The following is a 17,078-nucleotide window of genomic DNA, read 5'->3' as shown; positions in this document are numbered from 1 at the left end:
ACGGAAAACTAGCGACACTGAAAAATCAAGAAGAAAAAAACAAATAAGATAAATGTTCGTTACCGTAGCCACACCGTGGTTCTACCGTGTTCCCCCTGGCTCTATCTGTTATCTTGCTCTTTATTTAGTTTCGCGGCAGCAGCCATAACAACACAACGGTAGCTGCCTTTTTTCAGGCCCAGCGACTGCTTTCAGGACGCTTCTGCTACTTTGACTATTGCAGTTAGCGTAGCCTTCTCATTTGCCATTTAGCACCACTTTGTCCCGTTTTCATAAACGCGGTTTGTTCTAACCCGGTTGTTTTTTTCTGCCATTGGCGTCGGCGTCGTATCGTCGCACTTGAGTATTCCTCTGTAATTGAAAGACAATGCTTTAATAATGTACATTGTCTTGACGGTATTTAGCGATTAGGCGGTCTGTGTTTTGCTATGGTGGCGCTACTGGAGAATAGGTCTGCCAGAAAGGCGAGCGAGAAATACGGACATAACACCTGAAGCGCCGGGGTAGTGCCCGAATTTTCATGCACCTATACATGTAGATCATTGCTTCCTGTTATATTTGAATTCAGCCTTGTATAGAACGAAACACTAGATTTTTGACTTCAGTCGACTCATACGGTTAGCGGTCCGACTCCGCGTTTTTTTTTTTTTTACTAGCAAAAGCTTGCGCCGCGACTTCATACTTCGCGTTCAGAAGTACGGAAACTGCGAGAGAACAGGAGACGCTATCGATCGCCAGCAGTTGCGTAGCAAATATCTCGTTTTAGATAAACGGCTTATGTCTGATTATCTAAAAGCAGATGTTTTTTTTTTTTTTTTAAATAATTTTCGTTTCATGATTGAAAAATAAGTTCTGTAAGAATGACACACGAAGTTGGCAAAATATGTACGAGTTGACCGCTTAGAACATGCGTTCACATTTGCAATGCGCCGCAATCTATCACGCTAGGCGAAAGACATGAATCAGTATTAAATTATGATTTATTAGTAGAACTATTTACTGTAGTATACGCCACCCGAAGGCGATCATATACATGACGGTATATGATTGCCTTCGGGTGGTATATTTACCTGACTGTGTCCTTTTCGGCCTGTTTTTAATAGTAGGTTTTGATATCGGCGTACAAGAGTGGTGTAAATAGTGAACGCACACATATATATATACGCACTTGCTCGATATCATAGGTGTACACATGTAAAAAAGGCGATAAATATTTCGTAACAAACGACCTGGGGTCGTCAGTATTTTGTCTTCGTTAACACGATAAGAACCACTGCTATTCCTAGTAAGCAAAATTTCAAAAACTAACGATGGTATTATAATCGCCGGATATTACCGAATGTCCGTTTCCTGTCAGTTTGCGCGGGTTGGTGCGGCTATTGCCGGGAGCTGGCGGGCAATTTTTAGAAACATCATGGTTTTTCCCCTGTTAGTTAGATGCTGCTATATTAGAGGTAGTAGTAGTCATAGCAGACGACAATTGTGGAAGCTAGACCCTTTTTGGCGAAGGTAGTGGCAGCCTCGCGAAGTCTAACTTACTGAATCCTAGACTAAACTAAAACCTATTTTTTTACATTTTCGCTATTTTCCCCTTTTCTTTCACTATTCCTGTCTGTTCTGGCCGGCTGCCTAACGGAGCAGCGGCAACAGTGAGAACGGAAGCCGTGGTGCCTCTGAAAAAAGTTCTGCCCAATGAACCCGCCTCGAGGAAAATGGCTGGCAGATAGTTTCTCTACGATTTTTGGATAGCTTCAAAGCTAATGCCCGTTCGTAGCGGTTGCGAAAGAGTCCTTCCGCGGCCAATGTCTATGCCAGCGAGTATTGTGAAGAATTTCTTTTTTCAATGTGTCTCTCTTTAATTGGTTTATTTTCTGTTACGCGATTTGGACGGTAGGAGTTTACAAAGAAAAAGAGCTTCTAACAGTCGTCACGTGAGCCAGGCATTTCTCGAATTAGGGAGCACTATGGTGATGATAATAATGAGGACGTTGATCATTGGGGACGCCTCCGCGGTCCAGTGAGTAATAAAGGCCAAGTCCCGTCCCGGTCCGTGTCCCTATCCTCGCTGTCTCCTCTTCTAGCGAGACGCCCACAAAAGAAGTCGACCAAGTGGATTTCGAGCCGTCATAGTAAGTTACTCGAATTGACTGCAGTGGCGATTGAATAGATATTGCACGGAACCGCTGGGAGGAAATGGATACTTTGAGAGGACTAGTATCAAAGAGGAGAAAATAGGCTTGAGCGAGTCTATAGGGAAAAGGAGTAGAGCGTCGCTTCTGATGTGCTGTAATAACGTCCTCATTTTATTTCGAAGTCTCTATTCGCTGGACGCAACGAATTCTTCATCGAACATTGGCATGAGCGGGAAAAAAATTGACGTTGTGCGGCTACGACGTCGCAAGGACGCCTCGGTTTATTCTGTTACCCTTTTTTTTTTAATTGAAGCAGCCCAACACAGTCGATACTCTCAGCTGTTCTTTAGTACATTTAGGGACAGTTAATGGAAAACTGTTTAATGACTAAAATGAACATTGGGGTAACAATTCGGTCTGCTTTGATAAAAATTCTGCGACCTGTATTATAACAATGTTTAGTTGTAGCCGAATGAGCAACAATGAAAAAGCAAGTTAAATAAAGCGATAGAGAACTTGAGCCTCTTCGACATCGAGAGTGGTGCATGCTTGCCTTTCATGTTGAAGAAGGTCGACGCAGCTGAACTACCCCCAAAGAAAACCGAAACCTTCCAGATAAGTCACTTTGCAGTTTACGTAGCGTCCTTATTAACGCAACATACTGCCTATGCGCATAGACACATTACGAATAATGTATGTGTGTGTAGATAAACTGAAGGAGTCTGACTGTTATACGTTCGCTTTTCGCTGCTCAATGGCATTTCAACGAGAAATTGTGCCCATTTATGGACATAGGCTTAATAAATAATTTGCTAAGGAATAAAGTTGCAGGAACGCTATACTGTTACACCGTAATAGCTGCTATGTGATTGCTAGCGATAGATTTGCATTTGTATTGGCCGGCTATTACCTTAACCCGTTGTCAGGCACTTTTTTGGTCACGAAACAGCGACAAAACGCTCGAAAGAATGTTTTGTCACGATAATACTGGGCGTACGATCCTAAACGATCTAAGCCTTACCCAAACTGTACTGGATGCTCATTCTATTGCGTTATCGTGGGGCCACTGCTGCTCCTTTGAGAATCTCAGCGTGTCCATTAGAGTCCCATTGTCAAATTGGCTGATAACATAGAAAGAGTATAATCCGCCTGACAGTCAGCCTTTATCCTTTGATATAGTGCCTGCACGCGGCCGCAAAGCGAGACTTTTAATAGAGGGCAGTACGCAACCGCCAAAGGTTAGAGAGGCATTGGATAAGAGGGCTGCTCCTGTACTAAGTAATTTTAAGACGCCCATATACTTGGCTCAGCGCAACGACACTATATTAGGCTATGTAAAATTAGTAAGCCATTGAACAAAAATGTTTCTAGCCAAAATTTTGTCTGTGGCCATTCCATGTGCTGTCTCAGCTGTAACTTTTAACAAACCACATCGAAACGCCTATCCGTCCTGACAGCATGACACGATAGAATACTGCTATTTTTTGCATTGCGTGAGTTGTATCACTCCTCCATAAAGCCGACGATGTCAGTAACTTCAGCAGGGGCAGAAGTTTTTGAACGTGGCACAGAAAAAGGTCGGGTGACAGCGTCTGGGAGAAATTAGAAGACGCCGCCAACGCCGATACTAGCATTAATGATTGAAGTGTTTTCGTGTTTGTTTGGTGCTAAACCTGTATCTACGATGTACTGTGGATGATACTACTATCATCTGGAGTCATATAGGTCAATATAATAGGTTAGTTTTATTTTTTTATGTATTTAAAAGCTGAATGTTATGTCAGGTTAATATGAAATCATTTTCGCCCCCTAAATAATGTAGATATTTACTCAAAAATCTACTTGGCAAAGAAAACGGCCGGAGGTAAAATACCTCAACGAATGAAGAAGAAGGAAAAGCAATTGCAGCTCATCGGGTCTATTATCTATAATCTGGGTCACTTCGCATGGTTCTTGGTTGTTCCCTTTCGGGTAGTGAGGAGTGCAATGATGAGATCAGGGACCTGCTGGGGCCGTTCGCGCCCGTCTACTTGGATCGAGCCGTTCGTATTTACTTCCATGCTAACACTGAGTGGTTCATTCTTTCAAACGCACATATGTGGCTTACAAATAAACGATTACAACGAAGATGATATCATCCATACATCACCATCGTCGATTACATCTATTCTACTTTTGAAAATGGATATCTATAATTTTTATTTCTTATTCTGTGCATGCGTACATCCGCACAAGGTAATGGACCGGGCAGACATTGGAAATACTGTATCCACCGGCAGCCATTGTCACCCATTTTTTTATTGCATTTTGTAAACTTCGCGTAACAGTAACGATAACCGTCCTAAAAATAACAACGAACATGTTGTTGTCCTAATTACTTTTGTCCTTACTGTAACGCTGCTTGAACGAATTCCAGCGATAGTATCCCTTCGATCGGCCTTGTTAGCTTACCCGATAACTGGAGTTGCAGGTAATAGGCTACTGCACAAACTCCCTTCCCTCTCACCAGGAAGTTTCTAGCGTTCAATGGATGGATACTTTTATCCCGGTGGACGATGCTTCTAATCCGCCCCACGTTTTTTCGTATGTTGCTAATTGTACGCAGCGGCGACTTTAATCTGCCATAAATAATGTCAGTGTATTATTTAGTATTATATATCTTGCTGTTTACGTGAATGTTCTATGATGTAGTATTTTGAACACAATTGAATAAATATTCTTAATAATTTTTTTTTTTTCAATGATGTTTTAGCTGTTTATCTTCATCAACTTCGTGACGAATACTATTTTGTATGTAATTCGGCAGCGGCATAACCTTATCAGCACCTATTTCCCTTTTAGAACCTCTCGTCCTTTTTACCAATCGTTCGCTATCATCGTCTGCTAATGCTGAAACCTAAACCAGTCCAGTTCTTGTTCATCGCTCAGTGCGGTAACGCACACAGACATGTGCATTAGTCACGCCGTCGTCCCGGCTCTGTGGCTGCCATTATCATATCTTATTGTGCAATTTTGCCATGTCATCTTACGCTGACATTCATCCAGCTATCTTAGTCTATGTGTATTCCTGTATTATGTAATCATATTGCTGTCCTGAAAGTTGTTGTCAGCCGCAGTGGTCAGGCTGATCAAGCACATGAAGACATGCAGAAAACAGAGGGGCCGAATAGGATAAGACACTATAGTTCGTCCTCGCATCTTCTTCAGTTAACTAGCGGGTACACGGCGTTGCATAACGCGCAAAAATTAGGTTGGTAAGATGCGAAAACGGCCTAGACAGGCCAATGTCCTTTGTCTCGTCTCGCGTCGGCGGCAAAACAGTCATTTAGCATGAATCAAAGAAACCACTGTCTGCGCTGTTACTGGAATATTCAACTCTAAGCGTACAGATTGAAAAGTCTGTTTATCTTTGCATTTGCCATAACAACCCCTGTTGGAACAAGTGGTTGGAAGGCTAGAGGCAGCCTGGGGTCCGAGCGGCATCATGCGTTAATACTAGAACCGAGAGTCAGAAAGAAGGAAAAGAACGTGAACAAAATTTTGACCCTTGGCCGCTTCGACTATCGCCGTACCTCAAACGAACCAGCCACATGGATTCATTTATGGCTGGCGATTTGCCGCAATTTGCAATGAGCTGTTGTTGTTAGCGCCAAGTAAGAAGGGACGTTACACCTACCCAGGCTATCGCAGGTTGGTCTTCTTTTCCTACATCGACTGTCCGCAACTGTTAACTCTGCGAAAGAAGCGAATCTGTTTGCATCGCAAAACAACAGAGTTCTTCCATACCCCTCTGCGTCATTGTACGACACGAGAAAGCAGAAAAGGAGTTGCCGTCGCCGCACCAGCAGCGGCGACACTTCTGTGAATCATGGGTCATGACTCCGGCGTATAAACGGCTAAGCCGCGGTAAATCTACTCTTGACTAGTGTTAGCGTTCGGCGTGCGGCAGGGCCTTTGTTCTTGTCGCAACTTTTCTGTCCTGTTGCGGCGTTTACTGACTTGTCGTTGTCGCCTCTGCCCGCCGCCCGCCACCCGCCACCCGCCACCGGCCTCTTACTAGTAGCCCTTTTTGCTTCGTGTCAGTCCTCGAAACCCGATCGACCAAGCGATCTGCGAGGTCGATTCGTTTGTCAGCGGCATGCTTTCCGCTTGCTATTCGCTGTGTAAACAGCACTTGCTTGCGACAAGTACTTACCGACCACAGCAGGATCCGCCCTTGGCTACCAGGGAAACAAGCGACCGATCCTGCATCGCCTCGTTCGTTGTTACGCTCGAGATGGGATTGCCGCCGAGGAACGCAGTGCCGCAGAGAGGCATAGGAAATGCCGCTCTCAGCGAGATGCGAGGCTAGTCATGATTCATGATGTTCAGTCTGGTCCATTTACCGGGGCGAGACTAGTGTTTTCTGATAGCGGTCGCTCAAAGATTGAAGTCCATGGCCCGTCTTTTCCCCACATCCGTCCTGTACCTCAACTTGACATCGTAGGACCTGCTGGTGCGCGATGCTTGTACTTGACGTTACTTTTTGTTTTGGTACTGTTGCCCCTTCTCCTTCTTCTGTAGCCGAACGTAGTTCTGTTTCTCGCCGAGACAAATAGCCATCCTCGTCCGTTTTACCGCCCGTCCTTGACTTCCTGGCCCACTTGAGAAAATATGGACAGAAAGGAGCAAAAAGTGAGAAACTGGCTACTGAGCCCGTAACTAGAACCTGGCACGGCAGCAACTGCAATAGTAGCACTAAACCAAAACGTTTCTCGAGGGGTAGCTCACTATTGGGGGTCAGTCACCGTTGACTGGCGTGGGAATTTCCCGGCCGAGATGCCCACTGAATAAGAGAATAAGAATTCTCTTCGCTTTTCAGCGCCAAGTAGAGATGGAGCTTTGGTCTCACTTTCAACCAGCACCTGCAGCAAATGTGACGTTTAAGAAGCTCCAGCCAGCGCAAGTCTCCACCAGCACAGGGTTCGTTAGGCGAGTGAGAAAAATAGACGATCTAATGCCAGGATGCTGCGCCAGCCGGATGAGGGTTGTAGGTCAAGTGAGAATCGGCTTGAAGTCACAACTATAGGGAACATAGGCTAAGAAATCTGCTCGGCAGAAAAGCAAGTGATCTCTATAATCGATTTTTGTGAAATTTATCGAACGTAGAAGACTTCCGCGCACGCGCTCCTCTTATTGGTGGAGAAGGTAGAACCCCGTTCGTATGATCATGGATCGCCGTGTCAAGCCAGTGCGACATGACGGTGCCCTGTCCACTGTTTAACGACTGTAACAAATGCAATTACTGCAAATATGATACTAAACTACTATTTCCAAGCCACCGCACATGTGCGATAGGAATTGTTGGTAGTCAGCCTATTCAGCCGCTATTCAAATGCTAACCCGCCGCTATAGGACCGACACGACTATGAGATACGAAGTATTAGTAACAAATATGAATAATCAATAGAGAGCAATAAGACAAATAGCAATAATGGTGTCTTGCGCCTCTAAATAAGTTGTTCCTAAAAATACAACAGTAACATCTTTGATTGCATTAATACCTGCTACGTTCATATACATATAGGAAATGCATTTTGGTTTGGCACTGCACACACAAACTGAAGATTCACCATTTAAGTCGAAATTAAATGCAATCTCTTATTTTTTATTATTAATAATTTGTTCTTTAATTCGGTTCGGGTCACGTAGTGAACCTCTTTGGCCACATCATCTTTGACGCTGAATAATGGCGTTCCTGTTATCAACTGGAAACAGCACAAAGAAACAGAACTGGTGGGAAAACCGGGAGACTGATGCTTCGTGTTCGTTGTGTCAAAACCGAAGAATCCAGTATTGGCTTACGAGTTAGTTGTTTCCTTGTCATTGATACAAACCGAGCTCTCCGACGACCTGACGCTAAACAAGGCATGACTCGAACGTGTTGTCCATAAGTAGAAAAGTGGAACTTCACAATTAACAACTTAGCGATAGTGGTATGTAGTTTAGTTCGCTCTGTCTTTCTGGACTATTTTCTGTTCATATCTTTGCAGTCCTTCTACCTTCTAACATGACTTCGTTGGATCTAAAAATATGGTATGCGGTATTAGTTGTTGTAGTAGCACAAGGAGATATATTATTTCTAACTGTGTCATGGTACACAACACAAGCACAAGCCATACGAGCGATTTCACGGCAAGGGTTCAAACCCCTGCCTAGCAGCAACCTTACAGTGGTGCCGGTGGCTGCCATAAGATCAGAGATCAGCTATGAGCTTAATCTGTTTGTATGTTTATGTCTACTCTCCCTATTTGATTTGCTGGATGTTACTAATTATCCCCCCCCCCGCCCCCATTCTCGCCCCTACAGTTTCTCCATGCGCTTCGTTGCCCCGTAGCAACAGGCTCTACAAATCACAGTTAACATCCGTGGATGTGGCTGCCCGTGGTGACGACTAGGAATGGAAACACGACGGCAGAAGCGGCGCAACAACGACGATACCAACCGCAATGATAAGACGAATTATGTACGTGTACTCATTTGTAAGGGGTGCACCCGAAAACAGCAACGATTCTAGTTAATGTACGCTGGCTATAAGAATAACATGGCCATAGACCTAGACACGTATAAGATTGATCTACCGTTTGTCTCGCTATTGCTATCTCTGACCTATACGTAACTGCTTTGTCACGTTAACTGTTGTCGATAGAAAGCGACAATCGCCTGCGTGCTGTATCGGTCTTCTTTTGTCGGTTGGAGACTGGTTGAGAGGTGTTAATTGCGTTCGTTGTCTGCTTGTCCTTTCGTCGCGTTTCAGCTCCTTGACACCCAAGCTTCGCTGCCTGCGGTGGTCAAGCGCCCACTTAGTTTTTACTCTACACATAACCCCCCGCTAAGTAGCCCCTTCTAAATAACTAGTCATAACAAAGAAAGAGATTAGCTTGTCGAGGCTAGGGTATAGCTGTGTGTTCCGAGAGGCGTTTAGTGCTTCGTTTGGTCATTCCGACAGCTTTCGGGTTCGGCGGGAGATCCCAGCCAAGTTCACAGCCAGGATCTCTCTTCCATTGATAACTATTGTTGTGATTACCAACCTAACTAGCAGCTATCGATGGCAATCATGGTACTTGCCCGAAGTGGTCTTTATAATGATTGTGTCTACTACCCATGGATATTCCTATTTGTGCATATCGGAAGAGAAGGGTGCCTGTTTCGTCATCAAACCTTGACAACGCCCCCTTGTTCGTTGTACATATACACAAACATATTTCATAACCGCACTGACATTCAAACGAGATGGATTGAATGAGATAGCTGCGGTTGAGTGTTAGGCTGCCAACAACATGAGTCGTTGGCTGTGACCGATGTCCACCGATGACCGCTTGCACATCCTGGCGCTTACCTCTAGCCTGATGCATAACACGGTGTCCTGGTAAGTCCTGTTAAGCTAGTGGGCTGTCCTGTGAACCTTCGAGCAACTGATTTATACCACTGTCACTAGCACTGATTAGTCAGGACAGCTTCAGTTCCACTAGGTCCTGACGAAACTGTTCCAGTGTAGATGTGTTTGTGTAAAAAAGAGAGCTAACATCGCAGGCCACAGCTGTGAATCTTGTACGTGCCAGTATTGAAATATGTAAACATCGGTGTATGTGTGTATCTATATATGGGCGGATAAGCAGGCACACGTCTTGTGCTTACTCATTGTATAGGAAGGATTCGTCGAGTCGTAAACAAACGGTAGGCGGGGAGCGAGCGGAGAGTTCGTCTGTATTAGAGTTATTCCAGTAAACCGCTATGGGCAAGTATATGAAAACTATAACTTTTCCAACTACTACGACTTGTCAGTACGTTCCAGGTGGAATGCGGTTCGAGCTCTATGAGCCTAGCATCCTGTTGCACTGAACGCCTTACCTGCTGCGAGTACCAAATTCTGCTCTACGATATAACTCGTTGTACATTCGAATCTGTCCAAGTGTGACGAAGCGAGAGCCGGTTTGCTCCTATAGGATGCGTCATGTCCGGCTCCCGATAGTAAAAACCTAAAATGATTACCGTAGACCTAACAACAGTTATCATCTTTTTAGTACTGGCAGCATGCTATAGTTTGCACACTGCCTATCTTTTCGTCAAATTATATTACCGCTGTCATTGTTATTGTAAGAATTCACAGCGTTATTCGGATTTGAAATAGTTGGCAAATACTCCTTTGCGATGGTGCCTGTGACAAAGCCCACCGCCTCCTTGTCGGTCAACAGTTGAACAGAGTTATGTTCGTTGCTATACGCGGGTATTTATAGCTAAAGGCAGATTCTACAGACATCTAATCGTTGATCGGTTAAAGTTTGACATTGGCATCGTCATTCAAAATGTTCGTAGATCTTTTGCTAGTTCATAACTAACATTCGTAGCGAACGTTAAGACAATCAGCTCGACCCAAGCCAACTCCGAGCGTGGGTGAAGCACATGTCACGAAACGAACACAAGTGCACACTTCTGGTTCTTGTCATAAATCACTTTCGTCTATTTGAGCGTCAGCGAAGCCCTCGGCTGGCGCAAAGGATGCGTGCTTTCCTCGGAAGCAAATGGGAACAGACGTCCGGGGCCGTCGTCCCGCTGACGGAGCGGAGAATTTTGCATAGACGATTGAGATTGCGAGCGATCCAGCACTATTGTTGCAACTCTTACCTCTTTCAGAACGTGAAAAGACAGAAGGGAAAGCGATCGACCTAAACAGAAAGAGAGGTGGAAAAGGTGCGGACTAAAAAGGTGAACCTAGAAAAGACAGACCCCTTATTCAAAATTTCATGATTACTCGACGGATAAATCTTTTGGAATTCGAGACCGTCGCTTACCTTATGTTCGATCATTAAGTAACAGCGAGATGTAATGGACATGTGTTTAAAGTAAGCTTGTATTAACTAGTTATACCGAGTAACGTCCCTTTAGATTTGTTACTACACTAATACACCCGCTGGTTTATGTGAGGTAATGTAAAAGTACGAGACAGAGGTAAAATGGATTCACCATAGGCAGCTAGGTACTCGCGTTGCTTACAATCTGGAAAAGGAACTAAAGAGCCGTAAATCCTAAAAAGATTGAAATTTGAAGAGCACGCTCAACTGCATTGCCAGGGCGCAAGCTTCCTGACTATTTTCTGACAAGCGGATTGAAACAAACCTGTTACGACTTACCGGACTAGCTTATACGAATCCTAAGCTATGCGCCGCGTGGCCCTGTACTCCTAGTCCTTTTGGATAATGAAACACTATTTGTACGTCATTGTTATCCTGCTTTGTTGTCCTGGTGCCTCATAGAACAATCGTACTATGTGACACAGTGATAGCCGACTGCCGACTGGAATGAAGGACCAAAACGGACTGTCGGACATGGACTGCCAGTGGCTGACTAACGGCACAGTGACCGTTATCGACACGAGTACAAGACTGCACAGCTGTCTTTAGGCCATAGAAGCATGACTGTCTATCTAGAGAAAGTGGCAGAGGGACCCGTTTGGACAAAAGAGGCTGACGGCTAGCTGGCGGCCCCCTAGATCTAGCAGAGAACAAGTCGTAGCAGCCGCTTTAAGCACAGTAGGTCCTAGCGGAAAAGGACGATAGGGGTAATGCCAGTAACGCTAAAGGCGAATGGAGTGGTAGGTCTTTCGCTTGCACTTTTTTGCAAGTTGCTGCTACCGCTACCGCTACTGCATGGTGATCATTCTCTTTGTCTAAAGCACAACGCGGTCGAACTGGGACCCCGAATGATCTTCGTTTTCGCAACAAGCAGAGGTTGTCTGTCCGACCATCGGTCGATCTGCTTTCACTGAGCAGACCTGTCGCTCCTTGTCTGTTCCTTTCGTGAAAAAAGCGTTAGCACATTCTCCTCCATCCTGGCTTCATCCACTGTTGCAATAATCGCAATCCTAACAGGATGCAAAATTAGTTAGGGGTTACCTGTACAGAAGCATACGGATGGACCGTTTATCCGTCTTGCACATGCCTTGCTCTGTCTGTCTAGAGGCAGTGACATAATATCGCCTTTGCTATCCGTGCTAGGACACTAATAACAAAATAAAGCAGAGGCACAGCAATAGTGCGAGCAAAAAGCCAAACCTTTTTGATATAAACAACATGTATGAATTAACAGAATAAAGAGCTTTATTTTCAATCCCTCTGAAAGAAGACGTGTACGCGAATACCTACACGAGCAATTTTAGATGGATATGAATCAGTATGGTGTCGGCAAAGAAACGCAATAACATTTTTGATAATATCAGTGTCATGGTTTCATGCTAAACTGTGCCGAGTATTTCTGTATCAATGGCCGCGAAGGTTGAAAAAATCAGATAGAAAGATACATGAGTAGAGTTAGGCCAAACGGCCTGTTTTTTGACAGTCCCATTTTCTGGCTGTAGATTACTTTTCCTTCCACATCCACAGAAGAAGGCTTTTAACTGGCCGTCTATCGTGTTTTAATTTTTCCCTCGAATTTGCAATCTCTGCCGCAGTTGGCGACGTCTCATTGGTCGTTTCCTGTTTTTTTACTATGCCTCATTAGTTCTTTCTTCGCCGTTTCGATCCTAATACAAATTCCATACCATCTCCTGCTCATTCTTATGCTCTCATTCATTGTCCGTCCTCTTCATGTAACTTTTCTCCTGTATGCTTGTTCCGTGGCCTTTCTCGGTTCCTTCTCTCCCTTTAGCCCTTTTGCCGGCTTTATCTGTGGCGAACAACTAGACGCCCGCATCTGCTATTTAGATATGTCCTTTTTATTATGATTCGAGAGCCTGAAGGGGTGGTGTTGGTTGTCGTGTGCGACTGAGTCGTGTGGATAGGATTGCTCTTGTTTAACGTTTTCAACGTAGGGCCGAAAGCTGTCTTATTGGTTCATCTCGTGTATTCTCGCCCTTACTCGGCCCTTCTTGCGTTGTTCTTGGCCCCTCTCGATGGGAAGAAAGTTGTTGTCACTCTCATCACGCAGAACTGAATGGGCATAATACGAAGTGGGAAAAAACAAATAGAGCGATCCAGCGATGCAGGTTTGAAACGTTAGAAACATCGGCTAGAGTACCGCTAGGGGATTTTGGGGAGAAGAATAATGGATGATCGCCGGCTGAGAGCTGCAGGAGAAGCTTACTTTGACGAAGAAAAGCCGTGATATACTGCTAGCCAAGAGAAAAACAGTGGCTCAATCAGGCACTGGCTTGGTAGTAAGTTGTCGTATCTTAGAGGTAAATGCAAATGAGCAGTCTTATGTTGCTGGCAGCCAACGTAATTGTACCACACATGTCTATGTCCTCCGTGTAGCTGAAGTCTAAGACGTTCTTACGGAACGAACTGATACAGTGCATTCGAATGGAGCATTCGAATAGCGCCAGCAAATGAACGGCGTGCACACGTCGTTAGCTGTATGGTTTCTCGATTGAAAAAAGGACCCTATTGGTTTGGAATCTATGCCATACCTGTACGCTGAACTAGCAAGGAAGACTACTTGGAAAAGTCGGAATTCATGGTCCTGAGTGAATAGATAGATGAATACAGTTACATGAACAGCCTGTCTGCGAGAAGCCGGAGGACAATGGAGAGAAGCGTATGGCAAGCAAGTGTAAGAAGCGTGTGTCCCAACGCCGAAGCATCATCAAACTACGCTCATCAGAAAATCATCCAGAGTACCCTCCTAACTTCTACCATGACTCGTTCTTGGACAGATTTGCTGGCATCTATCAAGAAGAAGAAGAGAAGCGACAGCGAATGTTGTCGCCGGATTCCTGCGGCGACGCACGCCGACACATGTGTGGTCGAGAGAATTGAACCACAGTGATAGCTCATGGCGGTTTGCATCAGGGTAGGCTCTCTAGTCCTTGTCAATCTGGGAAGAAATGGACCAGGGAGGCGTGTGAAAGTCCGCATTGTTGACGTTAGAAGGCTCGTAGTAGGGTAAAAAAAACTGCGGGTCCCAATTCCTGTCAGACGCCTGGAATAGCGTTTTGAAGGACTACGAATGCCACGACTACGAGAATGGTCGAAGAGGTGAAGAACATCATAAAAATATCTAGGACGCACAGAAAATGTGAATCCAGTCTACAACTAATAACTACTGTGCAGTAGAGGCAAACAAATTAATCGAAATACAGAAATTCATACAAAAAAATAAATATAAAAACAAGCTATTATTCCTAAGCCTAGAAACATTACAAACGAAGCTAGCTGCAGTTCTACGAACCATCATATAGTAGTTTCTGTTTTCAATTAGAAGTGTAGTTAAAATAGCTTCATTATTTTTACGTATAAAATAAGGTAAATTATATTCGCACCACGATGTAAGTATAATGAATTTCATCAATTATAGCGATAATCGGTGGGGCGGTGTCATTCTGAACCACAGAAAAATTGTTTTCCTCATTTTAGCCTTCCATGCATTAGTATTTGTAGTATACCTAAAATAGCATATATAAATATAAATATAAAGATCCTTACGCTCCCACAGGCACTACTGCCCGTTGAGAGGTATCGGCGCTTAAAGATATCAATCCCTACAAAAAATTTCTTGAGAACATAACTAAAGAGAAAAATCATTAAACAAGTAGTATGTCAAGAATAGATTTACAGCAGGTCTACAAGTTAAGCCTGTGCCTGATTAACAACTACTTCCTGATCGCTTCAGATGCGGCGCTCGCAAAACAATTAATTCGTCCATTATGAATCTACAATAGCAGGTTCGTGTCGTTGTTACGTGGTGTCCTATCACAGTAATACAGTTATGAATTTTTCCAGAATATATACGCATACCCTGCGCCTACTCCAGACTCGTCTTTTGTCGTCGTCCTAGAAGAAAGCTTTACCAGTGTGTGTCCTTATCGTAAATCAGCTATTTCATTTCGCTGTAACTATTGTTAATCCGTTCGAAGATACGAGCCTGTCAGGCATTGGATATGTTCATTCGCTTTAATTGGCCTTACGACTGCCCCTGTGTGCTTAAAAAACAATAAAAACTACATGAATTTCCTAAAAGCCAACTGTTTTAAACGCGCCTTGTATACGTGGGACTTGCGGCACTCAAGCCAATTTAACCCTCGACAATTAACGAATTCAATACTCTTACTATTAACTCTGTATGCACTTACCTCTTCATCTCTTCATCATTTTGTATTATTATCTGTTTCTGTGGTATGGTTAATTATAGATCACCGTGGGCAGAGCGTCGTCACAGCCGACCGTTGATGAAGTAACATTGTTAGTACCGTTAGTCTTATCGTCGACCCCGTGAAGTTGAAGACCCTCGAAGGCCCTTCGAGGTACCACCAGATCAGTCGCGGTTCATCTTTCTACCTGTTTGGCGATCTGGAGAATAAAAAAGCTCTTATTTTAGCATCATCAGCAGTAACAACTCCAGTGACAACGGCAGTTCCCGCTCTCTCACATCCAGACCAGACAAAGAGAAGCAATCAAGCTCCTTCAACCACTACTGATCTTTATCTGAAAGATAATTTGACGCCGCAAGCATTGTTGTCTGTTTCGTGTCATCAGATCGAATGGTCACACATAAGTAGCTATCAGCTACGATCACGGTTGATCTCTTCTCAGCCAGACCAGCCATATATCAAACCCATATTACGGCTACTTGAAAAAGGTAAAATCTATATTAGCATTTCGGAACGATAAACATATTTCAAGGATATTCCAAATAATAAACGACAGCATCAGCGGCACCAACAAGATGAGCGGAAGAATTGGAGACTGCAGCGGAGGCGTACCCCAGTTGGCAGCCGGAGGTGCCGGGGGTTGGCCCGAGGACGTGGGAATTCACGCGCTTGAGGTCTACTTCCCTCACACCTTTGTCGATCAAACCGACCTCGAAATATTCGACGGAGTATCACAGGTGAGTGGAACTTCAATACGTTTCAACGGCCAGTTCACTTTAATTGCTCTATGCAGTTTCTATGGCTTGCCGACCGACATACGACCTTTGATATTTACTAATCATTTTTTCTATTGCTACATTCGATTAACATAATAATGATTCAATAATATAGTAATAATAACATAATTCGATTCATATAACTCTAAAACTAGGTGTTCATACGCAATATTGAATCCCTGGCTCGAGAGGGGATGAAGATGAAGTAGATAGAGACAAAAAGAGCCATTAAATAAGGAAAGATCTAAAACGTTTAAGGACGAAACCAAGCGAGGTATAGTGTCAGGGATGATGAAAACGGAAGAAATACCGACGTTGTAAGGGCCGTACTTCTGCGCTTACGCTGCTAATTAGCGCAGTCCTATGGTAGCTGTAAGAGTAATAAAATTGCCAGTAGATATGATTAGGCAGAACTTGTTGTGCGCTCAGCCACGGTGCTAATATAAACTAAGAGTGACCAAAATCCAATAAAAGGCCACAATACAAGGACCCCCGCGCTCTTGCATTTACGAAAGCAGACAACGGACTCGCTAACAGTTTCATCTTGACGTCCCGGATAAGCGTGCGAAGGTCCAGAAACAAAGGGAAGAGGTTACGATGTCCGATATGCTTGCCTTGAGGGGTAATTGTCTGCTGAGCTATAGGCGATAGTCCTTTGGTAGGGTTATTGGTGTTTAATGGTTCCGATTATGTGCCAAAATCTCATGCTGTTTTTCTTGAGGGAGCTTGCAGGAGATGGTCGAGACCATTAGGTTAATATGCTCACAACAGATATCAAGAGAAATAATACAAATCTCAGAAGCCACAGCGTAAGCAGAGAATCCACGAGACATATAAGATAGAAATCGGCGCTTGCGAAGCAGCTACTTTTCCAGAGAAAAGAGCCTACGACTCTCGGCTTAAGGCTTTCTTCCTAATAGGGCCTAATATTCGCTCTTCTTGGTTGACCGGATTATAATCAGTCGATTGAAGGTGCCATTCCTGCGGACCAGACAGGCTAGGGCTTGACTTCACATTTTTTCACGCTAGATTGCGCCTTTCAGAGGA

General features: G+C 44.2%; 1 protein-coding gene across 10 annotated transcripts in view; it reads left to right on the top strand.

Moving 5' to 3' along the window:
- Hmgs (hydroxymethylglutaryl-CoA synthase) overlaps positions 1–17,078 on the top strand; it is a 130,486-nt gene that overhangs the window by 60,169 nt on the left and 53,239 nt on the right. For 8 of the 10 annotated variants that reach the window (XM_022805480.2, XM_086987347.1, XM_022805473.2 and 5 more), the window contains one exon: positions 15,297–15,992. In XM_022805480.2, coding sequence (XP_022661215.1) covers positions 15,831–15,992 — 162 coding nt within the window. In that variant the 5' untranslated portion in view covers positions 15,297–15,830. Of the gene's footprint in view, positions 1–8,512; positions 8,638–14,777; positions 14,830–15,296; positions 15,993–17,078 lie in introns of those variants that run through there. The other 2 variants (XM_022805479.2, XM_086987349.1) reach the window with 2 other exon arrangements.

This window comes from Varroa destructor, unplaced genomic scaffold, assembly GCF_002443255.2.
Source record: "Varroa destructor unplaced genomic scaffold, Vdes_3.0 BEIS01000004.1, whole genome shotgun sequence".
Lineage (NCBI taxonomy): Eukaryota > Metazoa > Arthropoda > Arachnida > Mesostigmata > Varroidae > Varroa > Varroa destructor.
The sequence above is the reverse complement of the archived record's forward strand: the minus strand, read 5'-3'. Positions and strand labels throughout refer to the sequence as shown.